The sequence below is a fragment of the Setaria italica genome, chromosome III (genome assembly GCF_000263155.2).
Source record: "Setaria italica strain Yugu1 chromosome III, Setaria_italica_v2.0, whole genome shotgun sequence".
In the NCBI taxonomy this organism is placed as follows: Eukaryota; Viridiplantae; Streptophyta; class Magnoliopsida; order Poales; family Poaceae; genus Setaria; species Setaria italica.
Window position 1 is genome coordinate 10,747,690 of NC_028452.1, and position 24,337 is coordinate 10,772,026.

The 24,337-nt window shown below is 43.0% G+C and overlaps 2 protein-coding genes and 1 non-coding gene across 3 annotated transcripts; 1 reads left to right on the forward strand and 2 right to left on the reverse strand.

Moving 5' to 3' along the window:
- Nucleotides 1-488: 488 nt before the first annotated feature.
- LOC101786021 (golgin candidate 5) lies at nt 489-10,226 on the forward strand. Its single transcript, XM_004961191.4, has 19 exons — nt 489-1,156; nt 1,702-2,897; nt 3,215-3,286; nt 3,493-3,567; nt 4,346-4,460; nt 4,768-4,829; nt 4,924-4,971; nt 5,393-5,677; nt 5,880-5,939; nt 6,025-6,108; nt 6,257-6,322; nt 6,476-6,574; nt 6,677-6,895; nt 7,222-7,309; nt 7,420-7,643; nt 8,361-8,420; nt 8,496-8,609; nt 9,706-9,780; nt 9,872-10,226. The coding sequence occupies exons 1-19, from the start codon at nt 1,012-1,014 to the stop codon at nt 9,896-9,898; spliced, it is 3,114 nt and encodes a 1,037-aa protein (XP_004961248.1). The 5' UTR covers nt 489-1,011; the 3' UTR covers nt 9,899-10,226.
- Nucleotides 10,227-11,923: 1,697 nt separating this feature from the next.
- Nucleotides 11,924-12,005, reverse strand: TRNAS-CGA. The gene has a single exon. It is a non-coding gene; the product is annotated as a tRNA-Ser (tRNA).
- Nucleotides 12,006-12,723: 718 nt separating this feature from the next.
- Nucleotides 12,724-16,199, reverse strand: LOC101785620 (probable glucuronosyltransferase Os05g0559600). Its single transcript, XM_004961190.4, has 4 exons — nt 15,834-16,199; nt 14,396-15,471; nt 13,773-14,031; nt 12,724-13,326 (listed from the first exon to the last, which is right to left on the reverse strand). Exons 2-4 carry the CDS (start codon nt 15,319-15,321, stop codon nt 13,156-13,158), a joined length of 1,356 nt encoding a protein of 451 aa, XP_004961247.1. The 5' UTR covers nt 15,322-15,471; nt 15,834-16,199; the 3' UTR covers nt 12,724-13,155.
- Between the last annotated feature and the right edge of the window lie 8,138 nt (nt 16,200-24,337).

Sequence of the window (24,337 nt, forward strand, 5' to 3'; positions counted from 1 at the left end):
TTGAGCCATTGACACAGAAAAGCTCCTCGTGAAATCTTGATGCTGGTAACTAGATTTAATCGGCTGCTTAATGTTTGAAGGATGGATGGTGATCACCGATCAGTGATGACTAGTCAATGTCGACTGTTTTTTTCTTGGTGTGTCAAATGGTCGAAGTATATAGCCAGGCTCTTTAGTTTAGGCCCAACACAGCTTCTAATCAGACTATTGGGCTTAGCCTGATCGAACCAACTTCTTGAAGGCCGAACGGGCCCAAAACTTCCTGTGGATTTCGATTCCACGCGAAGCAACAGCCCACGCGAGCCTCACCCGCTTACGAGGAGTACCCTCTTTCCTTTCTCTCCTCTGACAGGCCCACACGGCCATGCCGTACGACGCCCAGGTTTGGTTGGCCAGGTAGGCTGCGTGTACTGCTCGCAGTCTTGAAGATGACGCAGGCAGCACGAGCGAAGGGACGAGTCCCACTCGCACCCGCACGGCCGCACCGCACGTCAAGACCGGCTCAGCTCCGGCCGGTCGAGATCCACCGATCCACTCCGCCTCACTGCACCGAGCCGAGCGGGGCGCGCGGGCGGCTCAGATCACACCGCACCGGCGGGCGATCACCGACGCCGACGCGGCGCCCCCACGCCAACGGCCGAACGCACCATACAAGCTCGCCGTCGTGCTCCCCGACCCAACCCAACCCCACCCACTCCTCCCTCCCGCAGCTACATCTCCCGCCTCGCCACCGCGCGGCGGGAGCTCGCCGAAGAGCTTCCTCCGCTCCCGCCCCGCGCCTCCCGTCCGCAGCCACGTCGGCTTCCCGCCGACCGCCTCGCGTTCTCGCGGTTTCCTGGTTCAGCTGAATTTGTTGGCGGGGCGAGGCTGCGGAGCCAGATCCCGCCCGTTCGCGCGCCTGGGACGGGGCGGTGGATCGGCTGGGCGGATCAGATCTATGCCCGAGATCTAGGGTGGCTGGTGCGGAGGTGGAGGTGGTGAGCCGGCGGTAATCGGAGGCCGGGGACAGGGATGGCGTGGTGGTCGGGGAAGGTGTCGCTGGGCGGGCTGCAGGACATCGCCGGAGCCGTCAACAAGATCAGCGAGAGCGTGAAGAACATCGAGAAGAACTTCGACAGCGCGCTCGGCCTAGAGGAGAAGCGCGACGATGAAGAAGGTACGATACGGACTCACTAATGCTACAACCCTCCATCCTGCCATTCGCCTATGTAGTGTATGGGGAGGCATTGGTGCATGCTTGGCTGTGTATGGACTTTATAGTCCTGTCAGAATTGACGGTGAAGGAGCGATCAGTGGTCTTAGTTGTTACGTTCAATTGATATCTGACCGGTCTGTGGACTGTGGTGGTTGATAATTGGCATATGTCCAATTATTTATCACTTGGTTTTGGCAAAAAATTGCTTATCACTGGTTTCATTTCAATGTATTGTCCAAATTCGGTCTATGAGTTTGATGAATTGTGTACTATTGATTTGCTTTGGCAGTTCTTCAAACTCTCTTACCAGTGTTGGAAGTGTAACGGATTTTGCATTCTTTCTGAGTTGCTGAATTCTGTAGTATTGATTGGTTTAGGCAGTTTAAGCAATAACTTTATGCTTGCCTTTTTTTTACTGTTTCCTATGGATAGTTAAAGTTACCTTAACATTATTTTTTTACATGGTTATCAACATGCTCAAATAGAATGTTTATTTGTTAATGCAGCTTCTGGATCACGGACGTCCAACTCTGATAGAATGGGATTCTTCAATCCTGTCATGGCTTTCATGGGACAAAATGGCGAGGAGGATGGAACTGATGTATCAGAAAAGCCACAATCTCCAAAGAATTCGTCCCCAGAGGAAGAAAATCATAGCACCTCCACTAAGCAACGGACATCTGAGGTAGATGCTTCTGAAGTATCAGGAACAATAAAATCTCCAAAGCAGCCTTCAAAATTGGAAGAAGCTCACAGCAGCATCTCCACTGAGTCACCTGTTTCTGAGCAATCCATGACGCCACAAACTTCAACACATCCTTCAGCAGCAGAAGAAAAGCTTGATGGCTCTGCTGAGTCACCCATATCTAAGGAGGAAGATTTTGAAGCATCAGAAACGTCACAATCTCTGTCGCATCCTTCACCACCGGAAGAAACTCATAGTGGCTCCATCGAGGATATAAGTTCAGTTATGAATGAGAACCAGGACAATCAAGATAGGAAACATTCTGGCCCTAGTGATGAAGCACTGCCGAATCAGCTTGGAGAGTCTGCTGGAGACGTCCCTGATGGTACAGCATCTTCTTCACCTACCAAAATAGATCAGTCAGGTGACACCGAAACAGGGGAATCTATTCATACTGGTCAGGAAGACGCATCTGATGGGAGCCCCTCGCAATCACAACCAGCAGAGTCCACGTTAGCTAGTTCAGATGATATAATTGAAGCTGAGGACAAGATTGCTCAAAAATCTGATGCCCCAAAAGAAATGAGTAGTCCACAGGATGGCAGCAATAAGGTAGACAAAACTACTAATCTTGAAGTCAAAGTACGTGATGGCAGCATTAATACTGAAAAAAATAAGGAAGAAAGCAATAAGATAGTGGCAGGGACAGCATCTGTTGTTGGACAGGAGGAGAATGTATCGGAGCAGCCCGTTGACTTCAAATCAAAGTCCATAATTGCAGAGCATGATTCACATTCGCAGAATGAGTCGGTGGTCAATTCGACAGATATGCCTGCTGGACTAGTGGAAGATTCTCCTGCGAATGATTTTAAAAAAGAAGAAAAGATTCAGGAATCTGTTGGAAGCACAAATTCTCCGACTCCGGAATTTGCTGGTTCTGTTGCTGAGCTAGAGAAATTAAGACGTGAAATGAAGATGATGGAAGCTGCATTGCAAGGTGCTGCAAGACAATCGCAGGTATCATTTCCACATGCCCTAATCTCTGCTCTGGCAATTCAGTTAAAGCTTTTGGAGTTGTATGCTAACAAAGTTACCCTCAGATTATTTCCCACATAGAAGAGAATATTTTTAATTTGTGAATTCATACTTTTTGTGGAAAAGAAGGGAAGCATTTTAGCAATTTGTGCAATTCCTGTTTTATGATTATTGAGTGGACATTAGTACATTTGAAAACATTTAATAGTTTACGGGTCCCATCTTCTTTCATTTAGTCGCATCGTACTTGTCTCTTTAATATTCACTTTGTGCCTAACAGCACTTAATTCTTTCCACAGTCCAAAGCTGATGAAATTGCAAGATTGATGAATGAGAATGAGCAACTCAAAGCAACAATTGATGATCTCAAGGTATGTTTGTGAGCATATTTTCCATCTTTTGCTTCTGGAAGCACTACATGGCATCTTAAATTTGGATATTGCCGCTGTTTTTAGTAAAATTCTGTGGAAGCTGAATGATATGAATGTTGGAAAACTGTTCTCTGGATTGATCATTAAAGCTGCAGTGCACTTAAACATTTTTAATCTTCGATTGATTGGTTTTTAATATGATACAGAGTAAGTCGTCTGAAGCAGAAATGGATGCGCTTAAGGATGAATATCACCAGAGAGTAGCAACTCTTGAAAGGAAGGTGAGGCACATTACCACTTGTTACTTGATGGTCCCAAAAAAAACTTGTTACTTGATGATTCTATAGTCACTTGTGGCTTCCAGATTTAGAGTAATGACCATTAGCGAAGGTGTAGTTACACAATGCTACGATTTTACCCATTAGTTCTTGAATGGACAGTGTTACACTTGCATGCATTATTGCAACTGTATCGCCTGCTTTTTTGCGTGATGGTCCAAATTTGTTACTCTTTGTGCTAGTTGTGGGAATAGCTTATGATTTTCTTCTGTGTTTAACAACCAGCTATTTAGCTACACCACTCACCAAGGATAGATTGGTTGATATGTGATGAATGCTATGTGAAGTTGATCAGCAAGCTTCATTTCCTTTTTCTGTTGTTCCAGAAAATCAGTAGTAAAAAACAATCTTTATTCTTGAGACATTATTTTTTGGTATAATCACCAGAAATGTAAACTAGATTCAGTCCTCGTGTTTTCTGGCTGCTAGTCTTGAAGATTTTTTTTACTGTTCATGCATTTATTCTAATTCATGTTGGTTGAGACAAATTTAATGATAAAAGGAGAAACAACAGTAAGCTGCATTTTGGGATCAATGAAATGCCACTGCCAGGACGCCATATAAGTTACTAGAGTGTGTTTTCTCTGTCCTTTTCTTTCCTTTTCTATTTTCTGGTTCAACCTGTACAGTTATTTTCCTTTTTTGCCATGGTTCATCTATACATTATTATATTATGCTTAGGGCATAATCTTTTGTAATTTGCGCGCCTTGATGTGTCTAGGTGTATGCACTAACTAAAGAACGGGATACACTAAGGAGAGAACAGAATAAGAAAAGTGATGCAGCTGCCCTTTTGAAAGAAAAGGATGAGATTATCACTCAGGTCATGGCTGAAGGTATGCAGGACCTATGTATTATGCCTATTCTACTATGTTCATGGTGAATCAATGTTAGATCTCATTATTCAAAGGTCTGTCCTAGTGTCATGTCGTGAATACACAAATCATTGTTTCTCTTTGTTAAATTCTAATGACTTTTTCAAGCATTGGTACCACCATGGAATACAATATATCATGCTGATGTTACTTCTTATGCTGCAAAGTCCAGATGCCCAATTAGATCCCCAGTAAATATTTCCACTTTATTTTGAGTTGGTTTTGAGCCATCTATTGACATCAACATCTTGTTTTTACTATGAAACAGGTGAGGAGTTATCCAAAAAGCAAGCTGCTCAAGAAGCCACAATACGAAAACTGAGGGCACAGGCATGGACTAAAACTCTATGCCATGCTCAAATAATAAAATGCTTTGCTCAGTATGACCAATTGTGCTACTTTTTTGTTCTTCTGTTGAAGCTAGATTCGTGAGCTTGAAGAAGAAAAACAACGGCTGAACTCAAAGATCCAGGTAAAACAAATACACTTTTTTAATTTTTAATGTAATCCAAACTGAGTTCTTTTCTTATTGACGTTGTGATGCAAAGTAATTAAAATCTGCTTACCTTTTTGAAAATCATGAACAATACATATTTTTGCTGGATTTCATAATATGGAGTCAGTTTTTTCTCCTCTTTGTTACTTTTGATATGACCTGATGCTGTGGTGCATTTAAACTGGGGTTTACATCACATGTATTTCATGATGTGGTTGCAATCAAAGAAGCTTACCTGTATAGCTGTTTTTTGTGATCATATAGAAATTACACAAGCTTTTCTCCCCATATTATGTTTAGATAGATGGAGCGAAGTTAGTTCCGTTTCTTGAACAAGATGTCGTGTTCTGTTTGTCCTCAAAAGTAGGCATGCACTTAGCAATTTATGACTAAACAGGTTGAGGAGACTAAGGTTGAGAGCATTAAGAGAGACAAGGCAGCAACTGAGAAGTTGCTTCAAGAAACGATAGAAAGAAATCAGACTGAACTTGCAGCTCAGAAGGAATTCTACACCAATGCTCTTAATGCAGCTAAAGAGGCTGAGGCATTGGCTGAAGCAAGAGTCAACAGCGAAGCCAAAGTTGAACTGGAGAGCCTTTTAAGAGAAGCTGGCGAAAAAGAAAATATGCTGATTAAGACAATTGAGGAGTTGAGGCATTCTCTTACCAGGCAAGAACAGGAGGTAAATGCTGAACATTTATATCCAGACCTTTTACCTAACTGTTAATATCCTTAGTAGATGTAACTACTTTATTTGCTGACCTGACTGTAATCTATGCCATCTAGCTGTATGCCTCAAGAGTAGTGACCTATTTGACCATCTACTTTGTAGCTGTTCAATGTCAGTTCCATTGACTGTAACTGTTTCTTTGGGTCCGTTTCAGGCTGCTTTCAGGGAAGAAAGGCTAAAAAGGGACTATGACGATCTTCAAAAGCGGTATCAAGTAAGCAAGGCTCTTCTTGGTTAGCTGGTACCGAGCTGTAAAATAGTCATGGACCAATTCTCACTTTCGCTATTTAATACTTCAGGCCAGTGAACTTCGTTATAATGAACTGGTCACACAAGTTCCTGAGTCTACCAGACCACTCCTGAGGCAAATTGAAGCAATGCAGGTATTGGTCTTTCTATGTGGCTTTTCTTAAACTTATTTCACGTTTAGTTTGTTATTTATTCTTGGTGTATTTGTCGCACTTCTGCTTTCCCCCCCATATTGAGCTCCTGTTGCTTTTGTTTTAATCAATTGTGTGATAATGTTAACAGGAGACTGCTGCTCGTAGGGAGGAAGCATGGGCTGGTGTGGAGAGAACCTTAAACTCTCGCCTTCAGGTTTGTTAAAAAATGTGTTTTACTGTAGCTGCATAAAAGTAATGAAGAAAACTTGAAGTATAAGGGTTCTGTCAACTTAATGCATCAGGCAGAAATACAGGAAGATATATTTGAAGAACATAGTATAATCTGTTCTTTTTCTTGAATATGCAGGAAGCAGAAGCTAAAGCTGCTGCTGCAGAAGAAAAGGAGCGGTCTGTAAATGAGCGATTGTCACAAAGTTTATCCCGGATAACTGTTCTTGAGACACAGGTTTGCGCGTTAATCTCTTGCAAAAAATGCTACTATTAGGGTTTTAAACCTCAGTTTTAGATTTATAGTCAAGTAATGTTGGGATGACTATGGTATATGCAGATTACAATTCTTAGAACAGAGCAGACACAGCTGAGCCGATCTCTTGAGAAGGAGAGGCAGAGAGCATCTGAAAGTAGACAGGAGTACCTTGCAATTAAAGAGGAGGCAGCGATACAAGAAGGACGGGCCAAACAACTCGAAGAAGAAATAAAGGAGCTTAGGGCTAGGCACAAGAAGGAGATGCAAGAAGCAGCAGAACACAGGGAACTGCTTGAGAAGGTAGTTAACTATTACCTTCAATAATTTCAGAAAAATATCGTTTTACTAGTTATGTGTTTGATTGATTTGAGAACTGTGTATGAAAGTGATGTTTTCTTGCCAATTTCATTAATGAACCTAATTTTAACTTAGTAAATCGCATAATTTCTTTAGGATCTTTGGTTTTCTTTCACTTGAACAGTTTTTTAATGTCACTAATTATACGATTGCTATGAAAAAATGATAAGAAATTATCAGGCCGGTTTACCTTGCTTCTTCGTGCATGATCAACTTAATTAGAAATTTAGAAAGCCTGCAATAATTTCTTTCATGAATTGCACTTTCAGGACCTTGAAAGGGAAAAGGCTGCTAGGGCAGAAATTGAGAAGACATCTTCCCGTGAAGCACCTAAAGTTCCACTTCCTGATCAAACAAGTACGCATTTTATTTTATTCCAATTAATTTATGCGAGTGAGACCCTACTTCTTTGCCTCTCTTTGGTACCTTACCATCCCTCTAACAATTTCCTGTTTTGCTCTTCAAAGGAAATGCCCCTCTCAGAAAGCTCTCTAGTTCTGGAAGTATAAATAGTCTGGAAGAAAGCCATTTCCTTCAAGCATCATTGGATTTATCTGACAATGCTTCATTAGAGAGGAGAATGTCTTCAGAAAGTAATATGTCATATTATCTGAGGACCATGACTCCAAGTGCTTTTGAATCAGCACTTCGTCAGAAGGATGGAGAGCTGGCTTCTTACATGTCACGCTTGGTATGTATATGCGTCCTCCTGTTATTTCACCTCAAACTGTTTAGTTCTGCAGTTAGTACCCCATTAAGTTTTGTCACCTTTCTCCTGCTGGTAAACAATCATAGTGAACTTTAAGAAACTCACAGTAGTTGATTATTAGAGCTGGGGCTGCAGTAAGTATATAAGTTTGAAAACTATGGATGATTTTCACTGTACAACTGAGTTTATTCTTGTCCAAAATATATCTTCACACTACTTTTTTTAAAAAATGGTGCAACTTTCAAAATGCCTGCACAGTTAAGCCAACCGTATTTTTGCCAAAAACTGGCTACATGACTTCTATCTAACAGCATCTAAAATTTAGTAGGTTATTTATTGCCTGGAAATGATATCTGCTGCCTAGCTGTGTCATATCCCGCACTGGTTCGAAAATCCTTAGTACCTTCAGATCTATACACATAATCTTGCGGATCATGTCTAGAAGTGGGAGTTGCTGTTTTGGGTGGTTTCGGAATCATATTCTGATAAAGAAATGTTCCTACAATATATGAAGTCATATGTGCTTCGCTGTTGGCAACCTTTCAAGCTATATTATTTCTTTCATATTGTTTGTTTAATATTGATTAAGGCGGAAGTCACTAAAAAAATTCATGATTTTATTTTTTTTTCATTTGTTACCCTGATCTGATCTGATCTGAACGTTTTTTCTCTGAAAATGATGTTGGTGGTGTGTTTCAGGCCTCTTTGGAATCTATTCGGAATTCACTGGCAGAGGAGTTGGTGAAAATGACAGAACAAGTAAATCCTGGCATTCCAATCAGAGTTTTACTTCTTTATCTGTATGTGTGCAAACTGAACTGAACTTTTATGCAGTGTGAAAAGTTACGGACAGAAGCTGCTGCTCTGCCTGGCTTAAGGGCTGAATTGGAAGCTCTGAAACAAAGACACTTTCAAGCTCTAGAACTTATGGGTGAACGTGATGAAGAGGTATCGCTCTCGCTCCCATGCAACGCATCATAAGCTGTCACTAATCAGTAATTGATTGGCTGGTTTCTGTTTACATTTTCTTGGGTACATTCTGCCTATAAGGCTATAACCTTATGAAGCTAGGAGTGAAAATGGTTCAGGTATAACCAGCTGGTCAGGAGGGGCCTGCAGCACCCCCCGGCATGCCTGTTCTGTGACCAAGCGCAGGAAACAGCCCCACACCTGCTGTTAGCTTGTTTTTTAACCAGACAAATTTGGACTTCTCACATCTCAATCTGGTAGTTGATGTGCCGGTAAACTCCTCTAGCTTCTCGGCTTGGTGGGGCAAAGTCATTAGAGCTGCTCCAAATCAGTGGCGAAAGGGTTTAAATTCGCTCATCATTTTGGTGGCTTGGGAGATTTGGAAACATAGAAATTCTTGCATGTTTGAAGGTGTTCTCCCTAACTCCCAGGTGCTCCTGCAGGCCATAACAAATGAAAGCACCCTGTGGTGCTTGGCTGGAGCTTCTAAGCTCAAAGAGCTGCTTCTAGGTCGCTTGTAGCACCATCTTAGGCTTGGTGCTCTCTGGTCGGTCTTTCCTTGTTTTGGGTGTGTAGTGTTTTGTGAGTGTTGGGGTGTGTTCGGTACTTAGTCTGGGGGCTCTCCCCTCTCTATGTACTTTCTTTTCTATCTTAATGAAATGACATGCAGCTCTCCTGCGTAGTTCGAGAAAAAAAAAAGAAAATGGTTCAGGTAAGCTCAGCCAACAGGCATAGGCTTATGAATGTTGTATGGGTCTAGTTATCAGTCCTGACAAAAACTAGTTTGTTTTATAAGCTGGGAAACAGGACCCTTTCAGGATCGTAGGGGGTATGATGAATTCAAGAAAGAGTTAAAGTGTCAGCAATGCATTTTACACGTTTGCATTATGCAATAGTGAAAAGTTGGTTGGTAATTATTTGTAAGCTAGAGTATTGAACATAGTGGTAACAGTGTGCAGTATGGAATGCAAACACTCATTTGCGGTTAAGTTTGAAAAATAAGAAGTGCATAAAGAAACTATGTAAAAGTACTTTTTATTCTAAAATGTACTTTAATTTTGATTCTGTTTTGCAGCTGGAAGAACTAAGAAATGATATCGTTGACCTAAAAGAGATGTACAGGGAGCAAGTGGATCTTCTCGTTAGCCAGGTTTGAGTCTTGCTTATCTGCTGAAACCGCACCTTTTACGACAAAGGCCTACATGAGCCGTTGCCCTAACCCATGTTTTTCCCTTTACCAGCTCCAGGCATTGGGTGCTCGTGTATAGTGCTGGTACGGCTTTGTCGTGTCATCAAATTCTTGTTCAGTGCATTGACCAAGTCCAAGATAACAGGTCAGAGACTTGAGAATGTTTATTCAAAATTTTGTAACCATACAACGACACTCAAAATATTCGTTTGTATACATCTTATGATCTTAAGCAGCTTCGGTGTTGGGTTTAGGAGGATACGTTGTTGTATACTAGGCTGAATAGTTTCACAGTTTTACGTGTATTCTTTGCGATTTGTTTTCATCTAGTGTATCGAATTTGAGAATCCATTTGCAATGTGTACCTCAGAGGAATGCAATCAATAATATCAAGAGCCCCTTTTGTCGCTTTTCATGTTTTCTAAGTTTTATTCTTCCGATCGGACATGGAAACCATGTTGAAGGCAAATACAGTAATGAGTTACAACAATGATTATTCCAGAGTTTCTGTTCAAGCCTTCCAAAGTTTCATCTCTCTCTCTCTCTCTCATCTCCTTCCCCATTGTCAGCAAAGATATAAAAGAGAGTAGGGAAATTCTGTTTGAAAGTAGTGTCCACATGCTCCTCATCAAATCAAATCTCGCCTAACTAATGCAAATTCGAAGACAAATTTGTTTTTAATCGTAGCGCGGATAGACGATACAAAATCCTTATCTCCACACTTGCAATATATTTATTCAGATCTTTATTTTTTATAACTGTAGCATGTCAGCATGTGTAATTTGTCATGCTACACAGCAGTGAAACGCGCAGCTCGGCAGAACAAAGCCGAAGCCACGACGCCGTAATGCAGCCGGCGTGCCGGCGGTCGGTCCGCCTCCGCCCCGAGCCTCCTGACGCGCGACGCGAGCGCGCCAACCTTGGGCCGGGCCGCGTGCACCACCCGCACCGCGGCCTTGACCACGGCGTACACGGCGACCGCGCGCGCCAGCCTCAGGTCGGCCGCGGCCGCGGCGGCGACGCGCGCGGCCGGCCCCGCGAGCCCGCGCGCGTCGGAGGCCGCGAGCGCGAGCGCCGCGAGCAGCGCGCCGGCGAGGAAGGCCAGCAGCGCCAGGGAAACGGCGGCGAGGAGCGCGCCGGAGAAGGCGCAGCCGTAGAGGAGCGCGACTAGGAGGAGGTCCAGGTGATGCGTCGCCATCTCGCCGCGGGCACGCTGCTGTGCACGGGGTAGCTGATCTCGCGAGCCAGCGAAGGTGCCCGCGGGCGGACCAGCTGAGAAGGAGGCGTACGCGGACCATCATGAGTGGCATTCGATGCTGGTGATACCTTTCGATTCTTTGGGGTTTTCTGTTGCCTGCAGAGAGCGTTTGGTATGCTTCAGACGGTGGCAACGAAGCAGGAAGGTACTAGACATGGAAAGGTTGCAGTGTTTGCCACGAGAAATAGCTCAGAGCTCCGTGCATCGTATGGTTGTTTCCGTGGGGTTAGTTGGTTGACAGCCGGGTGATGTGGCAGCTGAACCATAGTGCCGGCGAAACTCGAAAGCATCCCCGGAAGTAGCCGGGTGCTTGGATGCTGGATTAGCCTGTATTGGTCACTAACTGGTCGTTCACAATGATTCTCGCTGCAAATGAGCTGGACTCACCTGATATGCGATGCATATAACAATACAAGAGACAGTGGTCCGATGTATCCAAGAACGAACGGTCAATGACCGTGCCTGTACGTTGCTGATGTCGATTTGCCCATTGGCATCGTCAAGCGTATGACTTGAGCAGAGGCCACCAGCCCAACTCAAATGTTGCCAAAAGAAAGCCATTCAGATTCAGGTAGCAGGCCGAAGAAGCGCCCTTCAGTAGCTGTCAGAACATAGACACGCACTAGCTGGTCCTGCAGACGTCGCTCTAGCTCGATCCTTTACCATGACTCCATGAGATCTGTTTGCTGCAAAAGAAATTCAAACAAAATTTAGCACCAAATTCATAGATAAAAAATTAAATTAAATATTGATAAATATATTGAAAAATGACATTTAAAAACGTAGATAAAAATAAGTACAAGAAGCCAGGAAAAATACGAGGAGAATTGGGGGAAAAACGTAAATCGTCGACAGCAGGATTCGAACCTGCGCAGGCAAAGCCCAACAGATTTCGAGTCTGTCTCCTTAACCACTCGGACATATCGACGCTTGTGTCTTTGCAATTTTTTCCGATTTTATAACATAAAGTGTTAGTCATTACAAATCCATCAGTTCATCCTGAACTAGTGTAGACCCATCTTTGACCTCATGTAAGATCACTGTATGAAACAGTCAAGCCTTCAGCATAGAACACAGATCGTGTGCTAGAACATGTCTACGCACAGAGTCCTGGTATCTTGTTTCCCTGTAGTTGAAACTCTGGTGTAATTTCGGTTTGTGAAATGCTCATGCTTGTAAAAAAAAAACAGACTTGCACCATTAAAAAGTCACAACAGCTCTGACGAAAAGAATCCAAGATACGCCGTAGCATACATTCATACCGCCGTTCAGTACGCCTGACCTGTGTCGGCCGAGAGGTTTATCAAATGACCAAGAAATCAGACCTCAAACAGGCCAACCTCTTTTGAAGGTAACAAACAGGCCAACCTCACTGTTACAAATCACAAGCGTAGTGTTGCAATGCCATTGCTTCGTGGGAAAGCAACCCGTGAAAAGCCAACAAACGACTGGATCAACAGCTCAAAAGGTTAGCTTAGGAGGGCAGGCCTCAGTATCCGTTCCGGCTATATTAGCCTCAACTTCACCTGTTTTGCATAAAACGAGGCAATGTAGCACGAAACCATTTTGTAAGCCGAAAAGGTTAAAATGAACTTGAAGCCACTATTTTTGGCTTCACCGGTGTTCCCTTCCAAACGGGGAATCTCTTCACGTATCAAGACGGTATTTGCCTTTGCTCTTAAACAGTTTCAATGTATGCGAGCTTTTACATCTGTAAGGTAACACATATGCAAAAACAGAAGAACCTAAAAAAACACTCTACATGCAGTATCTAGCTGGTGAATATAAGGAGAGAGAAAAAAATAAAGAGCATAAAAGGAATACACAAAAGAAAGAGAAGAAAAAGATCCTGTCTTGATTGGCCCTGCAACAGATCTGACAATGCTGAAGGCAGATCTCTGCACGTAATATCCATGTAATCTTTGGTGCAACCTCTTCAGGATGGCATCATCCAGCAACCCAACTGGGAGTCTGGAAGTTGAAATTTCGAACCATCGTGCCACTGGAAACGTCCTTTGAGCTTCTGGCTGACTGAGAAAAATCACCTCTCGGAGCAGACATAGTGCAGCAGCAAGAAACTATATTACAGGCATGTTGGCTTCTAGGTACTTATATAGTGCCCAGCCTGTGGGGTAGTTTAGTTGAGGAGGTTCCAGGTTGAAATTCCAGACCATAACCCTGTTGCAATTGTCTGGAAGACCCTCTATTTGGCGTTCATTTTTAACAAGCTTCTCTATAAATCTCGACTCCTGCAAAGAGACATGTCAGGCCAGAACATTTTCTCATTATTATGATCAAGTAGACAAGTAGAACTCAATTGTAGATATAACTTTTCACCATACAGTTTGTTAGCCATGATGCATTCCAATTTGTTTGATTATAGTATAAATGGTGACAGCTTGAAGAGATCCATAAGATACTTATGGTTTCTTCTGATTTTCTTCGTTATAAATCTTATATGATTGGAGGAGCAAAAATGTATTATGCTCTGTAGCAAAATTGGTCATTTCTGCGGATAACTACTGCTAATCATCTATGCAGTATGCTGTATGGAGAGCTGTAAAAAAAATCCTAACTACCAACTAGGATGAGTGCTGATTTTACCCAATTGAAGTTCCATCAACTATGTGAAAAACTACTTAAATCTGATAACTGCAGTTCACTGTTTACATTAGAAGTTTAGATAAAAACACACCTGCAAACCACCTCTTCCACCTGAGTGGACTATAACAGAATCCATAGCTGGGCGGTTCCATCTCTGAGGGTCCCACAACATTGTACTGTTGAAAGCAAATGCAGAGAAACCAATTGGGAATCGACGAATCATACTCTTCTTTAGAGCTGTCTGGATTGTGTGCCATCCAGTGACTCGGCTACCTTTACAAATAGGGCCTTCCAAAACTGCCCTATACTTAGTTCCAACATGGATTGCTACAGGCCACGAGCCAAAGCGCCTGAAAAAAGCATAGCGGTTCATGAGAAGGGAAGCAGGGGTGTCTCATTTAAATTCTACTGAAATATGGCTAGGCTAGCAGATCTTTTGACCTGAAACTTTTGGTTAGCGGTTTCAGAACAGACATCAGAGCATTGTGGTTTTCTGGCTGCATCATTCATATCAAGACTAACTTGATGCTCTTATGAGTCAACAAAACACACATCTTTTGTGTTAAGCTAAAGGGTAAAAATTAAAATCTCTATATAAATTACATGGATAAAACTTTCTAACAGCTAAATATGAACCATCAAGGCAATCTGTAGATAAGTTCACTACAAGTATACCAGTACAGCAAGAAAAAAAAAATGCTGTAGCGTTCTGACCTGATTTTCTGCATTTCTTCAAATACATCAGCTGAGTATGACCGCTCTTCATCTGCAAAATGCATTATACCATCCAGGTGATGCTTTTTGACATGATAGATTGCATTATTCCTTTGACAGACAGCGATCTTTCGTACACTTGTAGTATTCTTTCTACATATAAGATGCCTGTACATAACCCCAGAAGACCTCAGAATCTCTGCTGTTTCATAGGACTGTTCAGGCCATTCCACCACTAACCACAAAAGAGGTGCATGTACATCTTTCAAGACATGGGCTAACCGATTCAAGTAATATGGCTGTTGTGGCCGAACAGAAGTAATTGTCACGATTATCAACAGCTTCTTCACAGCGATGTCTGATTCTTTAATAGCAGGTAATGCACGTGTTGATTCAGCAAAATCTGCCTCGTCATCCAACATTGCAGGAACTGGAGGGCTCTCTCCAACTTCTGGCTCATCAATCAGTTCGACCTCTTTCTCGACTACAACTGTCTCCAACTCCTTAACTTTAGTATCCATCATCTCCGCCTCAATCACATTCTCGTGGAACGGAAGCCTTTCATTTTCAGAGACAATTTTCTTATAAACATCAACCGAGAAGAATGGCATGAAGCCAATGAAAATGCCAACCATGAAACACAGCAACAGATGAATTGCGGCTCTCTTGCAGCTCAATCCCCTTGTTTTCGATCTCTCCTGAGATCGAATATGCCTATGGGACGTCATACCTGCCCATGCAGATTTTAGCTTGCTTGACAACAGGAAAAAGTCCAAGGACACCACCGAGGCCAGCAACCCCCTCATTGCAACATAGGACTGTGAATACAGCAGTTTTGGGGACGGTGAGGGGTCATTAAACTCGGACCAGTCCCTAACCGGCCCTTCCCGTAGGATAATCCCGCTGTTCCTTCGAGTGGACACCATTCCCGAATCAAGGTTTCGTTACGCATGTATTCCTCCTGAAGTACTCTCAAAAGCACAAGCCCTTTAGTCCACAATTGCTGCACTTTCTGTCCTTTCTAATCACGTGAAAACAGGGGTGCGGATTTTCGAAGGTAATCAAATCAATTGTACCTGCAAAACAACCAGTTTCCAGAACTACCTCAGCTCAGCTCAAAGATCAAACAATACATGGTCTTTGTGTCATCACAGCAAGCCAAATTGCAAGAGCAGCAAGATCCAAAGCTAAAGGTACCCAAGGCTGAAGGCTCTAGGAGCTAAGAAGATCGCCTTAAAAAAACAAGCCATTTCTCCCAAACCAGCAGCGGCGGACCTTAACGGAAATTAGCTGAACTGTGGGAAATTAACTGCTACAAGCACTCCACCGCGCCGCGCGGCACGGGAATCCGGAACTAGCCGGACGGATCGGATTCCGCAGGGCAAAGCAAGCCAGCAGCCCGTCCAAGCAAGCAAGCAGGGTGCAGGGGCTTCCTTACCAGGGAAGGAAGACACCAGCCTGCGCCCAGGCCCGGGGGCGGATCTCCACTCGGCGGCGGCCCGGGGTGGCGATGGCGAGCGCAGGAAGCGGCGCGAGGAGGAGGCCTGATCCAGATGCAGGGCTTTTGCTCCGCGTACGGCAGCCGCGGTGCGGTGGGGGTGGCTGGCTGGCTGGCTCTCCCTCGAGGGTGCTGGGCGCCTTCCCACGCCTCTCCTTTTCCTCGGCCCTCTGCTGTTGAGCTGTTCTCGGCTCCGGCTTGACCTCTCCCTCTCCTCCCTCCCCCACCTTTCTCTCTCCACGCTAACCGAGACAGACAGGGGGAGTTGGTGAGGGCGTGAGGCGATGGGTAGATAGAAAAGGGTGGCGCGGGGAGCGAGTAAACTAATGGCGACTCGCCCCGGTCGCCGTCGGAGGGGGAGGTTGCGCCTCCGGTCCGGTTGCAATCGGGCCCCTAGATTCTTGCTGTTTTATTCACGGATGCTGACCAGTGTTCGCCGTTAGAAGGTGAAGGGTGGAACGACGTAATGGAATGGGATTATGACGTTGATGCACTGTTTACATATTTATATAAGCCCAAGAAGCATGAGGGTGATACTTCCCCTTCACGAAGTGGCCCTTTCAACAAAAGATGTCTCTCTAATTAATAACGGCTAATAACGTCACTAATCCATGTGATAATCACATGAAGTGGCCCTCTCAACAAAAGATGTCTCTCTAATTAATAACGGCTAACAACGTCACTAATCCATATGATAATCACATGTTTAATTAATTACATAATTAAGGTAATTGATCACTAATTCCAGTGCTTATCAATTGCTTCATGTGATCTTGTAAACAGTGTTTGTATAACTCCTTCAAAAATCATGTGGAAAAATATAAGGAGTAATGTAGATATGTCATAGGAAAAACTCCTTTAAAAATCCCTTAGGGAAAATATAGGAGAAAATGTTATATGATATATATTATTGCTTTGTAATGCATATTGCCTCATAAAAAGCTCTATATGAGAAAACCTTGATAGGAAAAACTCATTAGGAAAAGAGTGCAATATTCATAATAAAAGATTATGTATATCCCCCTGATGCTTGCAAATCTTTGAGTCGTCTCATACCTATTCCAAAAATATATTTCTAGAATAATGATGTTGGTAAGGGCTTTATGCATAAATCTGCAAGGTTATCACATGATTTGGTTTGCAAGATTTCTATCTCACCATTTTTCTGTAATTCGTGAGGATAGAATAATTTAGGAGCGATGTGTTTTGTAATATTGCTCTTTATATAACTTGTATTCATTTGTGCAATACAAGCAGAATTATCTTCATAGATAATTGTAGGATTCGTGATCGAACCTATACCATATGACTGTTGTATGTGATTAATCATTCTGCCATGTGATTAATCATTCTGCGAAGCTATACGCATTCAAGTGAAGCTTCAAATAATGCAATTATTTCAAAATGATTTATGGATGTGGCTATAAGAGTCTGTTTTGATGACTTCCATGATATAGCCATTCCACCATGTAAAAATATAAAGCCTGTTTAAGATATGGCATTATGGGGATCAGATAAATAGCCAGCATATGTATATTCAATTATAGTTTTGTCTTGGCCAAATTTATAAAATAAGCCAAGATCCATTGTGACTTGGAGATATCTGAAAACATTCTTAACTCCCACCCAACAGCATTTTGTTGGAGCAGTGCTATGTCTAGCTAGTAAGTTTACCGCAAATGCAATGTCACGCCTTGTGCAATTTGCGATATACATTAGCGCTCCAACGACACTAAGATGTGGAACTTCTGGTCCTAATAACTCTTCATCTTTATCCTTTGGTTTGAATTGATCTTTATCAATATTAAGAGATCGAACGATCATAGGTGTTTTGGATGGATATGATTTATCCATATGAATTTCTGCAGAATTTTCTGGATATATGCAGACTGATGTATTAAAATCCTTGTTGAGAGATGCCCAAGCTGTAAGCGTCAGCAAAATTTGGTTTGACCCAAATCTTTCATTTCAAATTCCGTTTTAAGATGGTTGCGTGCTTCATTTATATCTTGTGTATTCCTAATGATATTGAGACCATCAACATACATAGATATAATACAAAATCCAGTTAAGGATTTCTTAATGAATACACATGGGCAATCATCATTATTGAAAAAATCTTTATGTAGAAGGAATTCCTTTAGTCGGTTGTACCACATTCTTCCTGATTATTTTAAGCCATATAATGACTTTTGAAGTTTTACACAATACATCTTGCGAGAATGATTCTTGTTCGGAATATCAAGTCCTTCAGGAACTTTCATGTAGATATCCGAATCTAGTGACCCATAAAGATATGATGTCACTACATCCATGAGATGCATGGACAGACCATTTTGTATTGCCAATGATATGAGATATCGGAATGTTATACCACTCATAACTGGAGAATATGTTTCATCAAAATCAATGCCGGGTCTCTGAACCATTGTGCTACAAGCCTCACTTTGTATCTCACCACCTCATTTTTTTCATTCCTTTTACGGATGAAAACCCATTTTAATTTCACAGGAAAAATATGATGAGGAGTAAGTATCACTGCGGAGAATACCTCTCGTTTTTTGAGCGAGTGCAAATCTGCCTTGATTGCTTCCTTCCATTTGATCCAGTCGGAGCGATTGATGCACTCTGCCATGGACTTAGCTTCTGGATCAGGTTGAAGGTCACTTGCAATCTTGGAGGCAAAATAAATATCAACATTTGTAGTCTTTTTATTGAGTGATTCTCCAGAATTAGTGTAGTTGATGGAAATTTCATTTACCCCTTGTGACTCATCATGATTTCCCATAATAATAGAGTCAGGGTCTTTCGATGTCCCAGCACTTATATTATTGTATGCACTTGTGCTGGGTATGTGATATATCTGTTGAACATCAATATTATTTGGATTTACAATATTAAATTGGTTTCTACCAACTTGATGTTGATTTGCATTTACCGCGTAACCTTCCTTGGTTTCTGCGGAGGTTTTTGTGCAACCTTATCCTTTGTAACAGTACATGTCCCCGTCTTATTTTGATTTGGGAGATCTTGAGTAGGAATTGCTAATCTTTCTGGTACATTAATAAGAGGATTATATAATTTTGTGATACCTTTGTAGTCAGTAAATGCCTCTGATCAGATTATTTGCAATGTTTTGCAAATGAATAATCTTTTAAACTTCACGTTCAGATTCTGTAGTACGTGGATCAAAGGATTGAATACCGGTGGCATTCGAATTTATTTCCTAGCATTTTGTTTGGTACGTAGTCTCCCCTTAATACCGGGAAATTGTCCGCATCGAAAATGCAATCAGCGTGCCAGGCTGTGAATAAGTCCCTATAAGAGTTCGAGGTACTTTATGATTGACGGTGATTTGTACCTCACATATATCCCCAATTTTCTATGAGGACCATTGATGTACGCTGCGATGGTGAAATCGGTACGTATACAGCGCAACCGAATTTCGCAAATGGGAAATACTTGGTTGATTCCCACGTACTAACTGCAACGGGGAAACCGTATTATATGCATTAGATCTGATTTGAATCAAATCAGCGGCGTGTGTAAGACCGCATGACCCCAACATGATGTTGGTAATTTCCAATTCTGTAGTAATGGTCTAGCAATTAATTTTGCTATCTTGATAAGAGATTCGGCTAATCCATTTTGTGTATGTATATAAGGAAATGAATGTTCCACATTAATGCCTAGAGCCATACAATAGACATTGAAGGCATGTGAGGAAAACTCAGCGGCATTGTCCATCCTGATGGATTGGATAGCATATTTAGGATAATGTGCTCTTAATTTGATAATTTGAGCAATGAACCTTGCAAAAGCATGATTTCTTGTGGATAGTAAACATACATGTGAGCATCTAGTAGATGCATCAATAAGTACCATGAAGTACCTAAATGGTTCAATTAATGGATGAATAGGTCCACAAATATCTCCTTGAATGTGTTTAAGAAATTGTAGTGGTTCAGCCTTAATTTTAAGATAAGAGGGTCTTAAAATTACTTTTCTCATAACACATGTCGTGCACACAAAGTTTGAAGGCTTGGGATATTTTGAAGTATTCAATTTGTGACCTATTGAATTGCCGATAATTTTTCTCATCATCCTAATTCTGGGATGACCAAAGCGATCATGCCAAACCTTGAAGACATCAAGATTTTGAAAAATTATCTTGTATGCAACTTGTTGTACGGGTTTGATGTATGTGTAATACAATCCTGTTGATAGGGAAGGAATTTTCTCAAGCATTTTCTTGTTATATCCATCATTTTTAGTGATGAATAGATATTCATCTTTGTTGTCACTGTATGTTTCCACATGGAAACCATTGCGACGGGTATCTTTGTAATATTAATAGGGTACGAGTTGAATCAGGATACAGGAGTGCATCCTCAATTACTATTTGAATATCCATAGGGAGAATTATTGTGGCCCGACCGGAACCAACAATCACAGCATCGCGGCCCGCGATAGTATGGTGTTGATGGTGCAACTATCCACCAATCAAATTTCTTCCACCATTTGAATTGTCCCTGTTGGAGCCTCGTCAAAGCAAGTAAGGCGAGGTCACGACACGAAGGCGAAAATACGCCGAACAAGTGTAACTTTGGTTGTCTTATCAATGAATAGTAACGGTTTCAAAGGGGACTGTTCACATCCTTTTATAGTGCCATAAAGTTATATTTCCGTATACCTGTTATACCCATACCCAACCACTACATTCCAGGCATATTTCGTACAAGATAGTAACTTAACCCTTACACAGGATGTCGCTTTCAAGTGAGATTACATTTCTAGCCCCTCCCAAAGTCTTTATTACCAAAGTGATCCATAGTTGAAGCGACTCCAGGACTACTCTGACTTTTCCTTCCTCCACTCGTCAGCTTTGCCCGCACCGAGTGCGCCTCCATGCGTGCTCCACCTTCGTTGGCCGAGACCCGCCAACCTCGGGCTTTGGTCATGGCATCTCCTTGAAATCGAGTCGCTGGGAGTTCCGTGGAGGCCTCAACTTCGGGAATCCTCGCCTACAAAACCACAGAACGAATATCTTCGGACGAGTTAGCTTCGATTAGTCATCGACTTCGGGGAAGAGTGTAACCACGAAGTCAAGTTGGTGTCGGGGAGGGCTCCGCACCGGCTTCGTTTAGGGTGTGTTGTGGGGCGGTCCCCAACAGTCCCCATAGGATAATCTAAAATAAGTATATCAAAATTAAGATTTTGACTCATAGGTTATATATATACATACTTTATTTAAATAAGTATCATATGTCTTACAATACTTGTGACAACAAATATTTACAACACAATATTACATAAATATGGTTTATAGAACTAAGTTCTTTTGGGGAGCATGGAGACTAATTCATGTCTCCAAACATGTCATTGGATTGAAAATCCATGAGCATGTCGTCAGTGCTGAATAAGTTATCCAATTGCGGTGGGATCTTCTCATTGTTGTGTTCTGCAGGAACATCTTTGGAGCAACTGGCGTCAGTAGATTGAGTAGTGAAGTGCGCTTCAAACATGCCCTATGAACTTGCTTTCCAGCATATTTTTGGTATAAATCAACGAAATGCTTGGCAGTGTGACACTTTCTAGTGGTGTGGTTATCACAACCACACCTTTGACAAACTTGAGAATTGTCATGATGAGTATGTTTCTTAAAACTGCCTTTACCTTTGTTAGAACTTTTGCCTTTCTGGTAATTCTGTTTCTTCCATTTTTCCCTTGAAATTCTTTTTGAATTTCTTGCCACCAAACTTTTTGTTATTATTATGAGCATTGAAGTGAACTTCGGACAGAGGTGTTGCACCCATGGGGCGCAGTTGATGGTTCTTTGTTAAAAGCTCATCATATTTTTCTATTTGAAATAAATCATATATTAAGTCAGAATATTTGGTGTAATTGTGGCGGCGGTATTGTTGTTGCAATATCCTATTTGCGGAGAGAAATGTAGATAAAGTCTTTTCAATCATTTCTGCATCATCCAAAGGTTGATTACAGAAACAAAGCTTGGAACAAATCTTGTGAACTGCATAATTCTGCAACAGATTTGAAATCCATAAGACGGAGTAGAGACTACTCGCGCCTTGCTTCTGGCAGAATTACACTTTGTTGTTGATTATAGCGCTCTTTGAGTGAATCCTAAAGTTTCTTAGGATCATCTTCCATGATGTATTCATTTTTTACATCTGGATGAAGATGATGCCTTAGAAAGTGCAAGGTTCTAAACTTGTCTGCTTCAGGAATAGGAGTTTGTGGATTAGGTTCATTGAGTGTTCCAATAAAACCTTTTGCTGTAAGCACTATTTTTACATCCATAGCCCAAGTCAAATAGTTGGTACCATCTGCTGCAAGTTCTGTGAAATCTTTGTTGATTAAATGAGCCATTTTTCTACATGAGAGAACCATGTATAGGATTAATTTACTGAGGTAAATTTATGTTGTAAAGTGAGCAAAATAGTGAATATAAGATGATTCTTACAATAAAAATTAAGGTATAGGATATTTTAATTCATGTAGGAATAAATGACTTGATAGTCGTATTCAATGTTGTCCATTTATATGAAAATTGGATGTACACTTTGAAGGTAATCATCAAAAAGATGTAGACCTCTCAGTGATGAGCAAAAGCTGCCTAAAAGCACGATCTCTGGGCAGATAAATTCTTAGAAAAGAACTTAACACAGCCGGTGTCTAGGTCGCATCACCTTGTGTTGTTCCAAAATCATATGCCTTAATTTTAATTTTGCTTTATGTTCTACTTGATGTAGAATATTGATTAAGTATTAATCATGCAAATAAAAATAAATTGCATATGTAAAGATTGTTCTAACACCAATGAAAGATCTGCGGATCATGATGATGCTCAATTATTGCAGTAAAGTTGGCATCCTTATTACATGGGTGCTAATTCCTGATGGTATATCTAACAATGTGCATGAGAACAGATATTTACATAACAATCCAGGCAGAATAGAATATTCTAAACATGTAAATAAAGGTAAGCCTGGGACTATCTTGTAAAACAGAAGAGGCAAGGTAGCATGGTCCGGCCTGGGCTCTGCCCGTAGCATCCCACCAGCCTGCAGGCTGTGCAGGCCGCACCACCGGTCTGGCCTACGGGCCGGCTCCGACCTTGTGGCAGCCCAAGTGGCCCATCCGGGCACAGCCTGTACAAAACGGTGGAGGAACCGGTTAAGGTTCCCAATCCCTAACTGCGCCTCCCCCGAAGCCGCCGCCACCGGCCAGCCGCGCGGAGCCACGCCCGCTATTGTCCGCATCATCGCCGGTCACCGCTGGTGCTGACGCCGCCCCACGCCTCTGCCTCCATTGCGCCGCCCCCTCCCTCCCAGTTGTCGGCTTACCGCCGGCCGGCCGTTCAGCTCTCCGAGGAGAGCCCCAACGCGGTGGAGCTCCAGGTGCCGCGCCGGATGCCTGGGCAGCGGTCAACGGCCACGATGCGGCCGAGGGGGCTCGGTGCGGCGGGCACCGCCGCCTAGATCGTCGTAGAGGACGCGGGCGAGGGCCCACCGTCATCTTTGAAGAACGGCGGCACACCCCGGTGAGCCGCCATGATCCCGACGGTGAAGCTCGGATGGGCGGCCGTGGTACTCCCAACGAGGTCGGAGGTCATGGTGGCGGCGGTGAAGGAGGTGATGGCGGTGTGGCGGCTACTGTTGGTGGAGGGACTGGCCTGAGGACCGAAGTCGGCGATGGCAACCGCCACCATTGTCGCCGCCGCCAGTGAGTTGAGGTCAGGATGACCCCGATGCCTTCCATGGTGCTCCCTGGGCGACGGATGCGCAACACAAGAGGATGGCGAGGTGGCTCCTCTAGTGGTGTGGGTGTCAGTAGAAGAGGCGCCGCCGATGGTGAGCCTCATCCAGTGGATACAATGTCGGCGGTGTACGGTGGTGTAGCCGTAAGTGTGCGCTCGGAGGAGGCACTAGTGGAACTGCTTGTGGTCGTTAGCGCCTGGCGTGTTGCAGGCCATGAGAGGCTGGGCTGCTAGCCTGGACTTAGTGGTGGAGTGCGGCGAGGAATGCGTCACTGAGACGACTAGCGTCCCCATCCAGTGAAGCCACGGCATCCTCGACCACCACGGAAGCGACGACCATGGCAACCGCGGCATCCTGCAGGACGACGGCCATGGCGTGCAAAAAAGTTGTCGCCTCTGTTGTAGAAGCAAAACCTTGAGCGTCTGCCAAGGTTCCAGCGTCGGCCACCGAGAAGAAGAACAAGGAAGCCATTTTCTATGGCAATGAAGCGTAAGTGTCCAGAATCCATCTTAGCCTCTAGTGGTGAGGCCATCTGGCCTCTGTCCTTCTTCTTGTGCTCATTGTACAACAAAGTGTCTGATGACATGTTAGAAAGTGAAAAGTGGAATGATGTAATGGAATGGAATAATCTCATTGTTGTACTGTTTACATATTTATATAACC

Excerpts from the sequence above, each read along its gene's own strand:
- LOC101785620 (XM_004961190.4), bottom strand. The coding sequence starts at position 15,321 with ATGGTGTCCACTCGAAGGAACAGCGGGATTATCCTACGGGAAGGGCCG. Across the intron at positions 14,032-14,395 it reads GAAGAAATGCAGAAAATCAG|GCGCTTTGGCTCGTGGCCTG; the intron begins GTCAGAACGCTA and ends TGCTTTTTTCAG. Across the intron at positions 13,327-13,772 it reads GTGGAAGAGGTGGTTTGCAG|GAGTCGAGATTTATAGAGAA; the intron begins GTGTGTTTTTAT and ends GTCTCTTTGCAG.
- LOC101786021 (XM_004961191.4), top strand. The coding sequence starts at position 1,012 with ATGGCGTGGTGGTCGGGGAAGGTGTCGCTGGGCGGGCTGCAGGACATC. Across the intron at positions 5,678-5,879 it reads TTACCAGGCAAGAACAGGAG|GCTGCTTTCAGGGAAGAAAG; the intron begins GTAAATGCTGAA and ends GGTCCGTTTCAG. Across the intron at positions 5,940-6,024 it reads ATCTTCAAAAGCGGTATCAA|GCCAGTGAACTTCGTTATAA; the intron begins GTAAGCAAGGCT and ends TTAATACTTCAG.